At 34.0% G+C, this 18,790-nt stretch overlaps 4 protein-coding genes across 5 annotated transcripts; 3 read left to right on the forward strand and 1 right to left on the reverse strand.

Annotated features, from left to right (window-relative positions):
• Positions 1-943: 943 nt before the first annotated feature.
• On the forward strand, positions 944-4,982 carry LOC101898301 (squamous cell carcinoma antigen recognized by T-cells 3). 2 transcript variants are annotated; one of them, XM_011292366.3, is made up of 10 exons: positions 944-1,050; positions 1,267-1,591; positions 1,652-1,827; positions 2,018-3,004; positions 3,067-3,151; positions 3,212-3,734; positions 3,792-3,903; positions 4,245-4,365; positions 4,432-4,534; positions 4,595-4,982. In XM_011292366.3, the coding sequence occupies exons 2-10, from the start codon at positions 1,296-1,298 to the stop codon at positions 4,859-4,861; spliced, it is 2,670 nt and encodes an 889-aa protein (XP_011290668.1). In that variant the 5' UTR covers positions 944-1,050; positions 1,267-1,295; the 3' UTR covers positions 4,862-4,982. The 2 variants fall into 2 exon arrangements, with proteins under 2 accessions (XP_011290668.1, XP_005178958.1); XM_005178901.4 differs by having other exon boundaries at positions 978-1,136; positions 1,203-1,591.
• A 517-nt stretch (positions 4,983-5,499) lies between these two features.
• LOC101898472 (thioredoxin-2-like) lies at positions 5,500-5,877 on the forward strand. Its single transcript, XM_005178902.4, has one exon. The coding sequence runs from the start codon at positions 5,500-5,502 to the stop codon at positions 5,875-5,877; it is 378 nt and encodes a 125-aa protein (XP_005178959.1).
• A 16-nt stretch (positions 5,878-5,893) lies between these two features.
• LOC101898643 (U1 small nuclear ribonucleoprotein A) lies at positions 5,894-6,926 on the reverse strand. The gene is made up of 2 exons (XM_005178903.4): positions 6,451-6,926; positions 5,894-6,379 (listed from the first exon to the last, which is right to left on the reverse strand). The coding sequence occupies exons 1-2, from the start codon at positions 6,801-6,803 to the stop codon at positions 6,082-6,084; spliced, it is 651 nt and encodes a 216-aa protein (XP_005178960.1). The 5' UTR covers positions 6,804-6,926; the 3' UTR covers positions 5,894-6,081.
• Positions 6,927-8,653: 1,727 nt separating this feature from the next.
• Positions 8,654-15,800, forward strand: LOC101898815 (partitioning defective 6 homolog gamma). Its single transcript, XM_005178904.4, has 3 exons — positions 8,654-8,976; positions 13,516-14,130; positions 14,632-15,800. The coding sequence occupies exons 1-3, from the start codon at positions 8,911-8,913 to the stop codon at positions 14,938-14,940; spliced, it is 990 nt and encodes a 329-aa protein (XP_005178961.1). The 5' UTR covers positions 8,654-8,910; the 3' UTR covers positions 14,941-15,800.
• The last annotated feature ends 2,990 nt before the right edge of the window (positions 15,801-18,790 follow it).

The raw sequence follows: 18,790 nt of genomic DNA on the forward strand, positions 1-18,790 counted from the left end.
GTACCCATTACGAATTCTAAATATTTTTGAAAAAACATATGTTTGATGTAAATGAGACTTAGATTAATATCCAACACGATGTATAAACGAGTCTAAATCTCATCAGTTTTGTAAGGTTTGCAGTGCAACCACAGTAAAATTTTGAAATCTTGGTCAAGGAAAAAACCCATTTTTGCAGAATCAATTTTTTCTTTATTTTACACACCCCTTTCTATAAAAGCACTTGAAATGGCACTTATCACCCTGTACCTACATTCATTCTAACTGAATCACCATGTGATAGTTTAGTCAAGACACAAACAACTCGCATTTGTTATCGGTATCACTTTTTATCGATGACAGCCAAATTATCAGAAATTATCAAAAATAAGTAGATTTGTATATGCTTTTCTATATGAAGCCAATCGGAGGTTCTTATGATAATATTTATATATAATATTTTTAACAGCTTTTACAAATTTGAATAATTTTTTATTCAAAAATGCCAATTTCAGAACTGCTGTGACAGTTCATTGTCCCAGCAGCTGTGTCGATGCGACAGCTACACAATAAATCTATTTTTTATACCTTAAAAACCAACTTCGACTTTAAATTATTTTCACGGGTATGAATGCCGCTCAGCTGATTTTGACAAATATATACATAACCAAAAGTAAATGCAAGGAATATCCAATATGATTAATTATTTTTATCAAAACGGAACCAATTTTAGCTAATGTCAGCGCTTTTAATCGGATATTTACCGGCACGCAATGTCAGCTAAATTAAGCGTCTTCTGTCCCAATCAACAAAAGTATGAATTTTATTTATGAAATAATATCAAATTGCTTTATATCCCTCTTTCTTAATTCTTCCTTTTGTTATTGTACCATTGTTGTATACTCGTATAATAGCTGTTAATGTATTGGTGTACAGAGTACACAGAAAGAACAAAGCGTCGCCGCCGATTGGTTTACACATGATAAGCCGCCGCCGTTGAAAAAATCATTCCGCTTCGCTGTCTGTCCCAGCAATAGTAAACAACAGGAGGGTCAAGTATCTTTTTGGAGGGTAAGTATATCTGGAACAAGTTTTAACTACATATGGAGGACCCCAGCAATAGTAAAATGTTTGATGAGGATATAGATGAGGCCGAGGTATGTAACTTATGCCAATATCGCGTAAATGCCCAAAGCTATAAATAAATATAAATTTATTTGCAGGAAGAGGCTCTTCTAAAGTCGGATGATGAAAATGATGGACCAAAAACCAATGTATCTCTTTCAGTACTGCGACCACCTTCAGTTGTGGAACTAATGGAAGATAATTCGTTATTAAATGGTCCCCTACCCATTGATCAATTGGACAATGGCGATGATGAAGATATGTCTTTGGATAAGGAAATCGAAAGTGTTGATGTGGTAGATGGTGACACTAATGGTGCTGGGGATAAAGCATCATCGGACAGTGATGATGATGAGGATGATGAAGACGACGACGATGATGACGATGAAGAGATAAAAGCCTTGAAGGAATTTCAGGCAATATTACAAGAGCTGTCTGTCAATCAATATGCCTACGATAAATATGTGCGATTATGTGAATTGTCCCAGTAAGTGTTAAATAGGATAATAATTTTTGAGTATTTTCTGAAAGTAGTTTTATTTTGCAGCACCACTGGTGATTTGGATAATATACGAAAGGCCTACACAACATTTTCTAATGTTTATCCGCTGACCGCTGAGTTATGGCAGCGTTATATTAGTGTGGAACTTACTCTGGCCCAATCCGAGGTTGAAATTCAACAAGTAAAGAAGCTCTTCCAAAGAGCTTTGAAGGATTATTACTGTAAGTAACAATGAAAAACAAGGTTGCACCATTATTGCATTGCAAACAGAGTTTAAAGATTTTCAAAATAGGCAACTTTTATGTTGCCGTCCCAGTTCCACCTTTGAAAATAGTTAAATATCCTCTATTCAATAATGGTATCGTGTTTCAATTCATTTTAGTTTCAATTTTTAATAACATTTATTTATAGCTTGTGATCTGGCTTTAGAATACGCCAGTTATGCCCCACGTTGTGCCGACTGTGCTACCATTTGGGAGGAAATTTTGGGAACATATGGTCTGAATTGTTATAAAGGACAAGAATTTTTCAAATTATATCGCCAACAATATCCTGAGGATTCAAATAGAGATGAATATGTGAATAGCTTTTTAAAGGAGCTACGTTATCCCCTAAATAATATGGAAGAAAGCTACATTGAATTCAAAGTCTACTATGAGAAAAATAAGGAACACTTTTCTGGCAAGGAAGATATTGATTGGGAGGAAATTGATGCTAAATACTTCAAAGCCAAAGAACATTTGAAGAAAATCCTTCCGTTCGAAGAAAAACTACAATCCTTGGGTACAAATTTATATCGAGAACGTGCTGAAGTCTATTTTGATTACATCAAGGAATCGGATAAATTTTTAGATGAAAATGTCCTACAGACCATATATGAACGCATGGTGGCTGACTGTTGCCTCAATGCTGATTGTTGGCTTAAATATATCGACTTTATAGATTATCGAGATGAATTTGGCCGACCAAAGGATCTACAAGAATTGCCACTTTTTGAACAAACTCCAGATGAAATTTGCCTGAGGGCATTGAGAAATTGTACCTGGTCGCCGGAGCTGTACATAAAACGTATACAAGTATTGGAAAAACTGGAAAGATCTAAGACAGAGATACAAGAAGTGTTGGAAAGTGCAGCAGTTGCTGGTTTCCAAACACCGGAGCCAGCAGTGGCTGTGTGGTTGGAATATTTAACATATTTAAGACGTCATACGGATTGGACAGATCCCGATGAATGTGATATAATGAGGAAAAACTTTAATTTGGCATGGACCATTTTGGGCCAACAGTGGGGTGTACTGGCCGATTGTAATTGTGAGATATTGCAGTTTTGGGGACGTCTAGAATATGGCCCACTACAAGATCCCAAAAAGGGCAAGGAATTGTGGACCACAGTGATGGGTTTGTTAATATCAACGAGTTAATAAGAATATTTTATTTACATATGATCTCTTCTTTCACAGAGAGTGCTGATAATGCTTTAAAATCTGGTTTATGGATTGAGTTTGCTTTATTGGAAATGCGCAGAGATTTGGATGCAACAAGAAGGTATGTTACTTAATAACTTTCATTTGAACTTATAATAAATGAAGAATTCAATCTTTATAGACTATTTAGTAAAGCCTTGAATACACCCGGTATCGACAATCCCCTGGTAATTACATCGGCATGGGAAAGATTTGAACGTTGCAATGGCAATGTAAAGACCCTCAATAATTGTTTAAAAGAATGCAATAAATTCAAGCAGGAATACGCGGTACAGTTGACTAACTTTTCCCAGCAAAAGTCACAAATATCCACAGCAAAAGCCACCACAAAAAGAAAATCTAATACTCAGTCGGAAACTGCTGCACCGCCCAGCAAACAAGCCAAAGTTGCAGAAGAACAACAACAACCGTCCAAACCTCAAGTCCCGCCTGCAAAGAAGGAGGCAACATTTAAGGAACATGAAAATCAAGAAATTGATCTATCCAAAGATCATTTGCGCATATTCCTTTCGAATTTGGATTATAATTTAACAGAAGATGAAATTCGAGAAGAATTGTCTGAATTAAATATTGTCGACATTGAACTGATACGTTCTGGCAATGGAAGGAGTCGTGGTTTCGGTTATGCCGTCCTGCCCACTGAGGTAGGGTGTGAAAAATGAGTTTTTGAATTGTAATATTGAGGGTATATTCTTTTTCAGGCGGATGTGGAAAAGGCTTTGTCACTGGATCGCAAAGATGTCAGAGGAAGGCCAGTATTCATATCCAGCGTGTTGAGGGATAAAGAACAGCGACAAAAATTCAAATACTCAGGTAAATGAAAGGATAAGAGGTTGTATTTCTCTTAATGAAAGGCGTCCAAATACTGTGGGCTTTCTTTTTAAATTACTATATATGTCAACGAATTTCTACATATCACAGAACTTCTGAAGGTTCTCTGTAGATAGAACTAATGGGATTAAGCCTGACGATTTTTGCAACAACAAAATAAAAAAATTTCAAAATAATGGCGTTTGACTTTGTTGCATTTTTTTATCTCACCCTGTATGGGTCTTCCCCTACTGATTTTTTTTATAACAAAACATCCCTATATATGGATAGAAAATCTATTTTAAATTTGAAAACTAATTTATATATTTCTTATATATATATAGCTGAAATGGAACCACAAAAATTATTCGTCAAAAGCTTACCCAATGATGCCAATCAGAGTGAAGTGGAAAACTTGTTCAAACCATTTGGAAATTTGAAAGATGTGCGACTTGTATACCATAAGTATGTAGAGAACTTATACAAAATCTGCTACGACCCACTAATTTCCCCTCTTTATTTGCTTTCTAGATCTGGTAAATTCAAACAAATAGCTTATGTAGAGTTCGAACAAGAAGCATCCGCAGGCAAAGCTGTTATGGCATTGGATGGAACTGATATAAGAGGGCATAAGGTAAGTCAAATTATAACACTTTTTTGAAATTAAATCTTACCATTTTATCATTTGTAATAGATATCTGTGGCGATATCAGCCCCTCCGCCCAAACGCACAGCCGGTGCAACAACAAATCCTTTGAAAATGTTAGGCCTGGTCAGTAAGCGCAACAAAGTTTTCGATCAGAAACCCAGAATGTCGCTCATACCAATGTCGGTGCGAAAGAATTTAACAAACAAGAGTACGGTGCCGACAACAACAACGTCAAAACCATCCGATGCCACTTTTGCTCCAACACCGGCACCCAAAAGTAATGCAGATTTTCGTAGATTTCTAACGAAGTAAATTTTGTGTATTTTAACGTCGTCCTCATCCTAAATTTATGTGTTTGAAAATATACTTAATTTATGTAAATACCTTATATTTACACCAACAACAACAATTAATAAAAATCCTATATATTTTGAAATTGTGGAATATTAATTTCTTTTGAAATTGGAAGCCAGGGATAATTTATCAACGTAGTTGAAAACTTTTCCATTTCCCGAATCGGCGAATTATTTATTCACATGGCTTCATTGAACAATTTCCGTGGAAAATTTTTGGGACCGCATTCATAAAAAAATGCCCACGTCGCTGGATATCTATTAATCGGGTGGATTTTTTATCCACATCGGCCAGTATGGTATATCCACAACTGCGAATAACTTATTAAATTTGGATACTCTATCCATTTCTGTATGCAATTAATCTGTTGGGGATGTTATGTCGAATCTGTGGATATTTTTTCAAATCAGAGAAAAATGCTTTCACACCAATTCATAATTTTTCCATATCCTTTATTTTTTTCAAACCAACTTTGAAAACAATGCCATTTTAAATACAAAATTGTCAAACTAATTTTGTCATGTAACTAGAATTTCAAAAGAAAACCTATCCAAAGGACTAATCCCAATCCTCCCCAACATCTTTCGTCAAAAGAAATGATCTACAACATTCAAGACAAAAAGGACCTAGAAAAACATCTGGCAAATGCCGGAGGCAATTTGGTGGTTTTAGATTTTTATGCAACTTGGTGTGGTCCATGTAAACTAATTGCACCACAATTGGAAGAAATATCCACATCCCATTCCGATGTAGTTGTGGTGCTTAAAATAAATGTGGATGATTGTGAAGAAATTGCAATGGACTACAATGTGACCAGCATGCCAACATTTGTCTTCATGAAAAATCGCAAAATTATAGATGTAATCGTGGGAGGCAATTCAGAGAATCTAACAAAAAATGTTGAGAAATATATACACCATGAAAACGTCAACAATGCAAATACTCAAGCTATCGACAATGCAGATGGAGAATAATCCATTAAAATCCATATTATTCAAATAATTGATATCCATTTTCTTTGTATATTTTCCTTCATATACTTTGTAAATGTCTTACAAAAAAAAACTCGTTTACCTAAATTATAAATACGATTCCGAAGAGCTGCGAAGCATTAAGCATTTCGAGCATCCCAGGTATCAGAAAGCAATTACACATAAGACTCTGAAGTGTTCCTTAAACTATTTCTTAGCAAATGTTATCTTCATTGCATGCGACGGTGTAATCTTAAAGCCTTGCAAAGCTTCCTTGGCAGCATTACTCTGTAGTTCAGTGGCAAATTCCACAAAAGCAATATCATGGCGATTGGGCACCAAACGGACCTCTTTGAAACCGGGGAATTGATTGAACAACATGGACAACATCATCTCGTTTGTCTCCTCAGGTAGATTTGTAAGGAAAAGAATTTGATTTGGTGGTTGTTCACTTTGAGCATTAGGATTGGAGTTCTCAGCATTGGTGGTTTTCTTCTTTTTGTCTCTGTGAAAATGAAAAACAAACAATTTTAAATAAAACTTTCCCTTCATTCATAAACCTTCAATTCAACTTACTTTTTATCTTCAGCCGGCGCCGCTGGCTTGGGTGGTTTAACTTTCTTTGGTCTTTCCTTGAAGGTGCCCTTCATCTTGGCCACCACATCCGAATCTGTTTTGGCATATGCAATACGCATAGGCTTATCGTAGAAGGGAAAGCCTTGCATTGTTCTCAGCGCATTGGACGCACTGGCAATCTCCTTAAAAATAACAAATGCCTGGCCACGCATTTTCAATGTTTTCAACGCCACAATATCCAAGATCTGTCCAAACTGGGAGAAAATGGCGTACAGCGACTTCTTTAGCTCCTCTTTTTTGATTTTCTCATTGAGATTATTAATGTATATCGTTTGATTGGGCCGCACATCCATGATTGGGAATTCTAACTAAACTCTTTTTTGCGGGAAATATTTATTTATTTCTCGATACAAAAAAATTTCCTAATCGTTTGCTTTGCTTCTTCACGCCGTTTTTTTCATTTCTCACATTGTTCCTCTTCATTCACAGTTGTCTCATTATGCCGGGCGATGATATTATCGTTATCGATATCAATGTTGCCACATTGATGTTTTAAATAAAACCCTTTAAAATGAAATAACATAATTACCGAAAAGCTGGAGAAAAGAATTAACATGAAAAAAATTCTTAAACGAAATGTGATTCGTGCCAAAAAAAAAAAAAAAACAAATTTCCTAATTTATATTTGTAATCACGATTTGAATCCTGTCATCAAATTTTGTCTGTTACACATTTAAAAACTAAAAGGATTAGTTTATAAAAATTAAAAACAAAATTTAATGGGCGAATAAAATTTAATAGGAGAATATAGGTAGTCGTATAGACACATATGGTGGGACAATGAACTGTCAAACCAATTTTTTAATTAAAAATTTTTAATAAAAAATCATAAAAATTCGTAAAAAATTGAAAACGCATATCATGACAACCTACTATTAGTCTTATCTATCTACTTATTAAAAAAAAATTAAAATTTTTGACATTTAACTTTTCCCAAGCTTTCCTCTACCATGGGCTGGAGATCGAATAATCTTAAAATATATACAAACAACAAGTTTTTTTTTTAATTTTAAAAAACTAATGCCATGTTTACGTTATAGTACGTTTATATATATGAGGGTTAACCCACTGGATTTGGATTTAAATTGTCATATCCATTACTTTCTCAAAGAAGGTTAACCTAATGCCATGTTTACGTTAGAACTTTTTGTAGGGTTACAGTACGTTTATATATATGAGGATTAACCCACTGGATTTGGATTTAAATTGTCATATCCATTACTTTTACTTCAAATAAATCCTCTCAAAGTAGGTTAACCCTACAAAAAGTTCTAACGTAAACATGGCATTAACCTACTTTAAAAGGATTTATTTGAAGTAAAAGTAATGGATATGACAATTTAAATCCAAATCCAGTGGGTTAACCCTTTTATATGTAAACGTACTGTAATAGCCTTAAAATTGCACATGCCTCAGGATTTGGACCTCGCCAATCGTTAGAAAATGTGATCTGAAGATGGCGTTTCAGTTAAAGCTTCAATGAATAGATGAAGAATTCTAAAAAAGGTGAAAGTTGTCTCATATTGCTCCTACCTAAAGGATCATATTTATAATAATGTTTTTCATACAAAGTGTTGCTTGCAACTTTCTTTAACTTATCCTACCTCATCTGCATTGTAGTTTGATGTGCAGTTTTCCCCCAATTTATTACAACTTTCTCAAATTTTTCAACCCTGCCTTCATCGACTTAAACCCTATTCCATGGTAGAACTAAGAAGGTAAAGTCATGTAATCATATGTTTACAATTTTTGTTTTTTTTTTTTAATTTATACATTTGACAATATCTCATTGTCAAAATCTATATTCATAAATCCATTGTATGCACACAAAATCAGAGAGGAGAATTGTTTTTAATGCATTGACATTTGACAAGGTGAATTACAGAAAATGCAGAATTGGAAATTCTAACTTGAAATGAGGTTACCTTTACTTCATTGCACCATGGTCTATTCAAAGAACTTTTGTTTTTTATTGCTGTTATTTCTCTATATTGACTTTTGATTTTTTTCATTGCAAAATTGAAATTATAATGTTTTGAAATATGGCATTACCGCAACACAAAACTATTCACAGTTATCGGTCCATTCAGTGTCGTTCTCCCATCGACTATGAGCGTGTTACCATTTCGCTATGAATTCGTTGCTTCTTCTTCTTTTCGGTTTATGAAGTTTTTGTAAATGTGTGTGTGTTCATATTTTCTACTGTAAAATATTTTTTCCTTTTTTATTTTTATTTTAAACCAAGTAGAAAAAATCCATAAATTTCAACAATTAAGAAACCACCTACAAGTGCCTCAACAACCATAACACGGGAAACTGTAAATGGTTTAAGAAGAAAAGCTCAAACAAACAACAAAATTATCGAAGAAAAGAAAATCTCCAGTGAATTGTGAACAGAAAATGTCGAAAAATAAGTTTCACACATTACCAAATGTAGCAACAAATATAATTGAAGTGAAATCAAAGGTAATAAAAAAAAAACGAAAGAAAACAAGAGCCAAGGAAAACTGTGTAACGCATAAATAGTGAGTGCTTTGTGTTTAGCCTCCTTCTCGTTTCAAGTTTAATGGCAAGCAATTGGCTGGCTAGCTGGCTGACTGACTTGGACATGATGAATAGTGCAATCGTATGGAGGATGGCTGATAATTGTGTTGTTATGTGTAATCTCTTCTGGAATGGACGGATGATAGTGATTCATAGTTTGCATATTCTCTCCTGTTGTTGTGTCTTTTTTATACGCCCGTTTCCATGATTTACAACAAAATGAACAACACAATGTATATAAAAATATGTTTACTTGTCGGCCGCATTCAATTTCTTCTTTCAGATAGATTTTTGTGGGGAACGCACAATGCGAAAATCAACTACCTGTTGATTTTCTTTTGCGCTTCGCAGCGAACGATGTTGTTTTTCATTGAACATATAATTAGAACTCTGTTCTGCTCTATTGCCGTGGGGGTAAAATTTGGTTTGCTGGGCGGCAGGGAGTATTGTTGGGTTTTTGTTTTTAATTTGATTTCAATTCAATTGTTTAATTCTATTGAATAGATATTTCGTGTCAGTGACTTGTTGAATGCCAATGTTGGCTGCGGCTATAAATATTCTACGGCGTGACTATTCATCCAATAGGTATGCTTTAAGAATTCGAATTGCAATTTATTAACAAACAATTTGTACTTGTAGATAAGTGTGTGTTTTTGAATGAAAACTAAACTAAACAAAGTGACAACCAGTATGCATAATCATTAAGCTGTAAAATCAAGGTGCAATTTTCAATATGGTTCTTAAAGCTGAGTAAACAAATTAAAGGGCGTAGCAATTGAGGGTGTTTATGGGTAACAAGTAAACATTTAATTGAAACCTTAACATTACTTTTCAAAAACATTTAGATTTTTTCGAATATATCCAGAGGTCATTAGATATTTTCCCCGAAATTCCAAGTTATACTGAACTGTTGGAAAGCAATGAAACCAAGAAAAAAAATAAAGAAAAATTAAAAGTTTTTACAAAAATAAATTAAGTCGACTATAATTTCCGAATCGCTTCAAATAACCCCATCATGTGACCACTTGTTGGGTAAGAGGATCTAGCCCGGGCCTTGAACCCGGACTTTCGGGTTTAAAATCTGGTGTCACTAATCCGTCCCAAAAAAGTTTCCCGGAATCAGGGCAAAAATGGCTACCTCTGGAAGAATTTTCAAAAGAATCGAAGGGTTAATACTAAACTAATGTTGTTCCAAAATCTACCCTAGTTACCAATCATTTAATATATATAATATTAATCCCTACCCGGGAGGAGGCTGTGGGCTCTTCTCCCAAGAAGTAACAATGCAAATAGGTATTAAATATAAAACAGCGACCAGTGATGATAGTATTAATTGGTCAGTTTTTTTTTATCATTTTTTCCTTCTCCATTACTAGGCGTGTCTTTAAACGCAGCTTTGATGTTGGATTTTGAATACTTTTCATGTAAGACTTCATCTATGATAATTGCGATTAGCCAGGTAATACATCTTCACAATAATGTTTTCTTCCTCGAAATGTTAAAGCCAATTCGTTAACAAGGGACATGAATGAAAACAATAGGGACATAAAATGTAAATACAATGATATATTCGCGTAAGCGTAATTATAATAATACTGACCGACTCGGAAGCCATTGCAAATATATCTTAAAGTAGAATTGATAGTGCTAAGGAAACGTGTAGTACAGGTAAATGGGAGTAAAGAGACGGCATCGTTACCAAATAGTCCAGACCTACTGCTAACCAACAAATTTTTTTAACACATTTCCAACATGGATGGTATTCAATTAATTCCAATTGCTTTCTTACATACAGCGCTTGGAATCCTCGTACGCTGATTAATTTCCAAACCTCCAAAATAAAAAAAATTGAAATCCTTAAAAGAACTAAAATCCTGACTCAGTTTCACCATGAACTCAACGTTAAGCCTCTCTCACAATATTAATTAATTCCGGAATTTTCCTTAATTTTAGAAACATCTATGTAGGTTGTCATTATGTTCCTGAAAAAATCTCAATCATTATGAAGACGGTGATGGTGTCATATTCTCTGTAACTATGATGGATAAATCCCTCCATTTACAAAATCGAAATCCCTATCACATCACTCTCTCTAGTCCGAAGGGCCCTTTTGACTGTGATGGTTTGGTCCAATATATTCAAAGGAATATTATAGAGTACTGCATAAAGTTTAGGCTGTGGAATTCTTTTACCAGTTTTGGAGAAGCAGGCCTACGAATTTGTCCAATTTTTTTAAAGAACCGTTATCGCCCATACTAAGCATTTTGAGATTAATATTGGTCATACAACGTTTTTTTATCTCCAGTACATAATCTTAGATCTTTGTCCCCAGTATTATTTATGAAATTTCAACAAGAATAGAGTTTGTATCCTGTTCGTAGCCTCTTTCCGGCTTGCCGACCTTTTGTAAGTTTTTGTTGCTAGGGCCATTAAAAGTGACCAGTTATAGAATATATTTACAGACGTCAGACTTGGTTGGTTTTGGTTCGGGAAATTGTCCCTTTCGCAAGCCTGGAATTCTTAAGATTGGGATGATACTTTTGAGGTACATCTACTCCAGTTTTCTTGTGTGTAGAAGCTTCAATCGTTTCTGGACTATTCAACGGCGTACATTAGATTTCTTTATACCCTCCAACATAGTATGGAGGGTATATTAAGTTTGTCATTCCGTTTGTAACTCCTCGAAATGTACATTTAGGACCCCACAAAATATATATATTCTTGATCAGCACAAAATTCTGTGTCGATTTAGAGATGTCCCTCCGCCTGTCCGCCTGTGGAAATCACTCTAGCTTTCGAACTAATTGAAGTAGGTTGATAAAATGTTACTCAAATAAATATAAATGGTACCTCCAGGTCCACGTTTTGGTATAGGCCCTATATAAAGGTACCTTCCGATATTCGGTATTTTCATGATTTTAGCTACATTATTCACAGATTTTTTTCAAGTTTCGCATTTGTATATTGTAATGGTTTTTAACGTCGTCGTATAGACACTAATATAACAGCTATTTTTAAGATTTCAACAGAATTTTTAACGGATTTTATTTTTTTGAAAATTGCCAAATTCGTTCCAAATGGCAGATGGTATTCAAAGTTCGCCCCGGCCGAACTTACAACTTTTTTACTTGTTTTGAAAAAAAATATGATGAATGATCGTGGGTCATTTAGTGAGCTGTAAAAGCAGATTGGAGAGTATTGGAAGTGATATATACCTTTTAAAAATAATAACCCGATAAAATGACTCAACATTCCAATTGGAAGACAGTTGTCGTCGAAGCTGTTACTCAATGGGAAGAGGTGACCGTTTTTGGTCATGGAGACTTTGAGTCTTTTCGAATTGTAGACCAATCTGTGGTTGTCACATTCGTTTTTTTTTTTTGTTCTTAATTCGCCAGATTATCTACATATATAGTCACCGGTTCTCTAATCCTATTGTTCATATTTTTAGCTCAATAGAAGAGTCTTAGATGTGATGCTATACTTCTTAAAAATAATAAGCCGATAAAATGTCACAACATTCTAATTGGATGACAGCTGTCGTCGGATTCCTACTGCTGTTACTCAAAGGAAAGAGATGTCAGTTCTTGCTCATGCAGACGTTGGGTCTTTTCGGATTGTAGATCAGACTGTCGTTATAACATGCATTTTTTTATCCTTAAGAATCCGCCAGACTATCTAAATATATAATGACTCCGTTTTATTTTTGTATGTGAGCGATATATCTAATTTGTTAGAGCTCCGATATAATTTCCACCTAAGGTACGTAGGTGAACTTTCAAGGGAGGGGATTCAATGTTTAAGTTGGCACTTTCTAATTCGACATCAATCGCACCAATATTCACTACTTTTTACTGACCATAGTAATGGTAAAGAGCATATACTAATGCAAAACAGACCGAACAATTTTGGTTCATTTTGGAAAACAATTCATTCTACATTTGTTTTTTTTTTTTAAAACAGCAATTAAACAAAAAAAAAAGCAAATGCTATAGTCGTGCGGGACCGAGCATGTGATACCCTTCAACACTATATGTTGGAAGGCCCTTATGCCCAAATCCATTTGGTAGATTTCGTTTTTCTAATGATGTCATAAAGCACTGCCCAACTTTCCTATATATTCTGACCCTAACCTCACGCCAGTTTTCAATTTCGTGAGGATTGGGCCATAATTGTGACCTGTAGTTTGTTTACAAATTAACATGGACGAACGGGCGGACGGACAAACATATATTGGCGAGATAGGAAAATCCATATATAGTTTCCTATGTCGGGGACCAATAATTCGAGGTGTTATATAATTTTTGGCCCATCAAACTTAGTGTTGTAAGGTATAAAAAATCTAAAAAATATTTGGAATAGTATTTTAAATGTTTCGATTGAGGGTCTTTTTTAGTCTGTAAATAGAAAATTACCCATATTCCATTTTAACTAAACCCTCTCCTAACTTTCTACTTTCAGTTTGATGCCGAATTCCGACGATTTGGTCTAAAACGCAGCGATGAACCGCCAAGTTTTGACAGTTTTAACAGTCTGCTATGCCAGTTGCATGGCCTAACGAATATAAAATTTGTCATACAATATATCGATCCACGTGATCAAGGACTACTGCCCATAAATAACGATGACAATTTTGCACGTGCCTTGAAGACCGCCCAACCCATACTACGAATAATTGTACAACGCGAAGAAGATCTAGAGTATAGTAATAATGGCCGACGGCCAGCATTCAGTATCAGTCACATATTGGGACAAACACCGGGCAGACCGAGAGCCCCACCCATATCAATGCCACACGATTTTCGACAAGTATCGCAAATTATCGATGTACACATTGTGCCGGAAACACATCGAAGGGTACGTCTACTGAAGCATGGAAGTGACAAACCTTTGGGTTTCTATATACGTGATGGTACATCGGTGCGTGTAACACCGAACGGTTTGGAGAAACAACCGGGTATATTTATATCACGTCTGGTGCCGGGCGGTTTGGCTGAAAGTACTGGTCTGCTGGCCGTTAATGATGAAGTTATTGAAGTGAATGGTATTGAAGTTGCGGGAAAAACGCTAGATCAGGTGAGACTCTAAAATTTTTTAGTTCTCTTTTATTCTACGGTTGTTGGCAGTTTGTATTGTACTGGAACGAAAATTAAAATTAAAAATAGCTAATAAGAAAAAAAACGTGTTTGCATGTGAAACATTTGTTAACGTGGTCTATTTAATTTATTTTAAAAATATTGTTAAATTTAAGTATAGAATTGCCCAAATACAGAGTGATTAAGAAAAAAAGATCGCTGATTGCATCCAGGGATGAATGTTCTTACACCCATAAATGGCCAGCAAAATGAATAAAATTCCTTTGTATGTGAAACCCTAGAAACATTTTTAAGTTTCCAAATAGAAACCAACAAAAAAATATTAGAAAATGTTCACAAACATATCAATGCTAATTAGCATTTGACATTGTATGGCCAGACGCCGTTTCTGAATGTCTTCGTAAATTGTTTCTATTAAAAATTAGCACAACACTAATTAAGTACAACACACTAAGTATTTCTTCTCCCTTTTTTTTTGTAGGTTACTGACATGATGGTGGCCAATAGCTCAAATCTAATCATCACCTTCAAGCCGGCCAATCAAAGGACACTAACATCGCCACGCCGCGGTTCCTTCTCGCGAACTAGTCAATTATCGAGCGGTTCTCATCACACCAATCATACAAACACATCCGACGAATTGGATCAAGACGATCAAGATGAGGTTGTGGATATGACAGGTATAACGTTAGACGACCAACCCACACATCCACATCAATTAACCGCCGGTGGCGCTGCATCCGGCGGGGCACCAATTGTCGAGTCCAGAGACGGGGTTCTACACCTTTGAGAGGTCTATATACTTGTAATGTTAGCTACAAAAAACGAAAACAAAAGCAAAGACAGAACAATTTTGTGTATTGTATGGGAACCAAGTTTTTTTGCTTGACAATTTAACTGCAACTGTTTGACGTATCTCCTTTACAATTATTATCATTAGTATCACCTACTGCTGCTGCTCTATGATTTTGGCATGCAACAACAAATAATGATTAAGACTATCTACTATCAGTACTGTTGAAATTTTCCGTCCGTTAAATGCTTTGGCCATGAACTGATGCAAAAACAAACTCTATTACGGCCGTTACTTAAAAAAAAAAAAACAAAAACAAAAGAAACGAAAAAGACATTGATGAAACAAATCAAAACTCAATTCAATTCAAACCATTCCATTACCTTTCGATGCCCTTAAAATATATTACCTATATAAAAAAGAATACTTGACAATCGTGTTAATAGCACTTTAAATAAACAAATGTTAATAAAACATATCTACAATTTTTGTCTCTGTATATGAAAATGCGAAGCTTTCAAAAAAGCTTGCAATTTCAAAAAGTAATTCACAATTTCCGGTCAACACCCATTCATTGACCATATTGACCGAAACGACATTAAGTTAGCAATCAAATGTCCAAACGCTCACTCGCCCGCCCGCCCGTTCGCCTTCATTACAAAATACAAAGAAATGTATAAACATACGTAAACCCACACCCCCACCTCCTTCCGCTTACCTATTTAATTGTTTTTAGTTTTTTTCTTTTAATTGTACGTCATTCATATAAGAGATCGATCAATTGTCACACAAAAATCGGTATTTGTTTGTATTTTATTATACATTATTATACACATAAAATATACTTTTAACTATTATTACTATATTTTTTTAATTATTAAAACATAAAGGTTATTTTAAACACACATATATAATTTTTTATAGTTTATAAAGTGTCGATATTTTTTTTTCTAAATACTTAACTTTTTTAGTAGATCAACCACAATATCCTCTGTTTGAAATGTTATCCATCCACAGATTGCGCTGAGTGTGTAAACCGCCATGGCAAATTGTATCTTTGAAAAGTCATGTTAAGGGATATCAAGTTATTAAATACTTATCTTTGTTAGTAGATCAACTACAATATCCTCTGTTTGAAATGTTATCCATCCGCTGAGTGTGCAAACCGCCAGGCAAATTGTATCTTTGAGAAGACATGTTAAGGGATTCCAAACAATTAAAGTTTAACTTTTTTCTTGCTATTTCAATTGATTACGAAATCCAATGATTTCGTTGGTGTTATGAGTTTTGAATTATGGCTTCTCATTGGTTAAATAATCTCCTAACAAAAAATTGCCTGTGTAAAACCAGGTTTCCGCTGGATTCTGAATCCAGGGGCACAAATTCTTGTTTTAGGAAAATGTCGAATAAACTCTTTTTATAGAAATTTTGTTAAAAACAATTTATTTCGAATTTTTAATGAAAACAAGAATTCATCCCCAGGCAAATTTTGTGGACGACTTCAAAATAAAATTCCTACTCGTCTCTAGGGAAATACAATATTTTTACATACCTTATGTTTGACCTTTTTTCTTAATCGTTCGGAAACACAAAGTTTTTATATTCTTTATTAGCTTCTATAAAATTCTTAAACTTTAATTAACTTCCAAATAGTTTGTCATAATCTATTGGTCTAAAGTAGTCCTAGAACTATTTACAATTGGAAGATTTAGTTTTTTCCAATTTTTTAATTTTTTTTTACAAAAATTCATGAAACATGGCGGTACATTTAAATTAAAAAAATGATTAAATCTTTCCATATGTGCTTGTCAGAGTTGTATCTATTTCCTCCAAAAATATTTTTCAGGAGTGTAGTCTTCTTCGTAATTTTCAAAGACGAATTTACCGGTCATTCATTGGATCTTTTTTTTTTTTTTGAAAGACTAACGCGACTTTGTCTTTAATAACATATCTGATCCCTAGTCTCCGGATTCGACTTCACGAAACATGAAAGTATATATAAAGTAGAACGCCATCAGTGATTATTTCATTTGTACCTATCTCCTCCACCTATATTTCCCAGAAGCCAAATTTACCGCTCATTTATTGATTTTTTTATCGAAAAAATAACTCGACTTTGTCTTTGATAACATACCTGAGTCATAGTCTCTGAATTCGACTTCACAGACCTAGGTTTGTGGCATTTCGGTTTTGTAGAGTAGAGTAATTTTAAATGTTGACAATTATTATTGGAGTGCAGGTTATTTATTGCAAAGTTTTTAGGTGAGATGGTCGTAACTCCAAAAGAGCTAAAAATATTGATGAAGAAACTTGTTTATGTCCCTTCATATAATCTCAGCTAAAAACGGAGGATATTTGCGTTTTATTTTTCTATAAAATAAATATAATAGGATTAAGCCTAACTATGGGATTAACCCTAACTATCCCGAACAAACATGCCAACACTGTTCTTGAAATAATAATATCTAAATTTAATTTATTCGGACAGTTCTATATCAGCTATCTTGAAATAGTATTTTGATAAAATTTTCATGTTGCTTATCTCAAAAAGGTCAAAAATAACTCCAAGTAGACATCGGATCTGCCTTTCATGAAATTATATATTATCTGAATCCTTTTAATATCCACTCAGAAACAAGTCCAGGGGCTGGATTCTTGTTCTTTGAAAATATGAAATGAAAAATATTTCCTTTATAAAATTTTTCATTTGAAATTTCTTTCCTTTATAAAAGTTTTCATTTCACATTTTCATAGAAGAATTAAGGCCCAGATCCATAATTTGTAGAGCTCATCATGTGACATATTTTCTAGTTTTATTTGTAAAATGTATATTCTGGAAGAAAAATATGGCGAAGCGAAAACTACTCCAGCAAAAACTTCTCCTTTACCTATTTACAGGAAGAAGCCCACTAGAGATTTTATTTTAGCTAAGATTTGTTTTAGATTCTAGTTGAAGTTATAAATGACCAACATGTTTTCGATAAATTAAAGTTTTAATTGAGGGCTTCTGAGTAGTAAAAATTGTTTGGGAATTTTAGAAGAAGACGTTTTTTATATTTTTAATTTTTATATGACAGAAGCAGACCATTTAGAAAAAAAGGAATCAATTACAAGGCAATTATTTTCCCCCTTAGTTTCCTTTGCCATATTTTGTATACTTTGAATATATTCTAAAATTCTTTGATGTTTTGGTTTTGTTTTGGTAATAAATTTGTTTTAGAATCTAGTTGAAGTTATGAAACGCCAACTTGTTTAAATAAATTAAAGTTCCCATTGAAGGCTTCTGAGTAGTAAAAATTGTTGGGGATTTTTAGAAGAAGATGACTGACAATTGTTTTACTAAGAATCGTTATCAGTTTTTATATGACACAAGCAGGATATTCAGAAAAAATCAGGAATAAATTACAAGGCAATTATTCTCCCACAGTTTTCTGGACCATTTTTTGTTAACTTAGAATATTTTCTAAAATTCTATAATGTATTTTTGGCTTGAAGATTGTAGGTGAACCGTTCTTTCTTCTATGAATTCTCTTTCCACATTCTATATTTCAAAGTCTCCAAATTTTGATTTTTTGTATACGTGGAATATTTTTTAAAATTCTGTGATGTATGTTTTGTATTTGGACATTGTAGATAAACAATTCTTTCTTCTATGAATCCTTTTTCCATCTTCTATTTTTCAAAGTCTGCAAATTCTGATATTTTAAATCTCAAGACTGTAACTAGATAACAACAAAATAACGGACAATTTTCGAGACATTCAAATTAATATCAGGTTATAAATTCGATAATTAACGAAATTTGTCGGTAAATAAGCAACCAAAAGAAATAAGTGCTAGGACTTCAC

Source organism: Musca domestica, unplaced genomic scaffold (genome assembly GCF_030504385.1).
Source record: "Musca domestica strain aabys unplaced genomic scaffold, Musca_domestica.polishedcontigs.V.1.1 2, whole genome shotgun sequence".
In the NCBI taxonomy this organism is placed as follows: Eukaryota; Metazoa; Arthropoda; class Insecta; order Diptera; family Muscidae; genus Musca; species Musca domestica.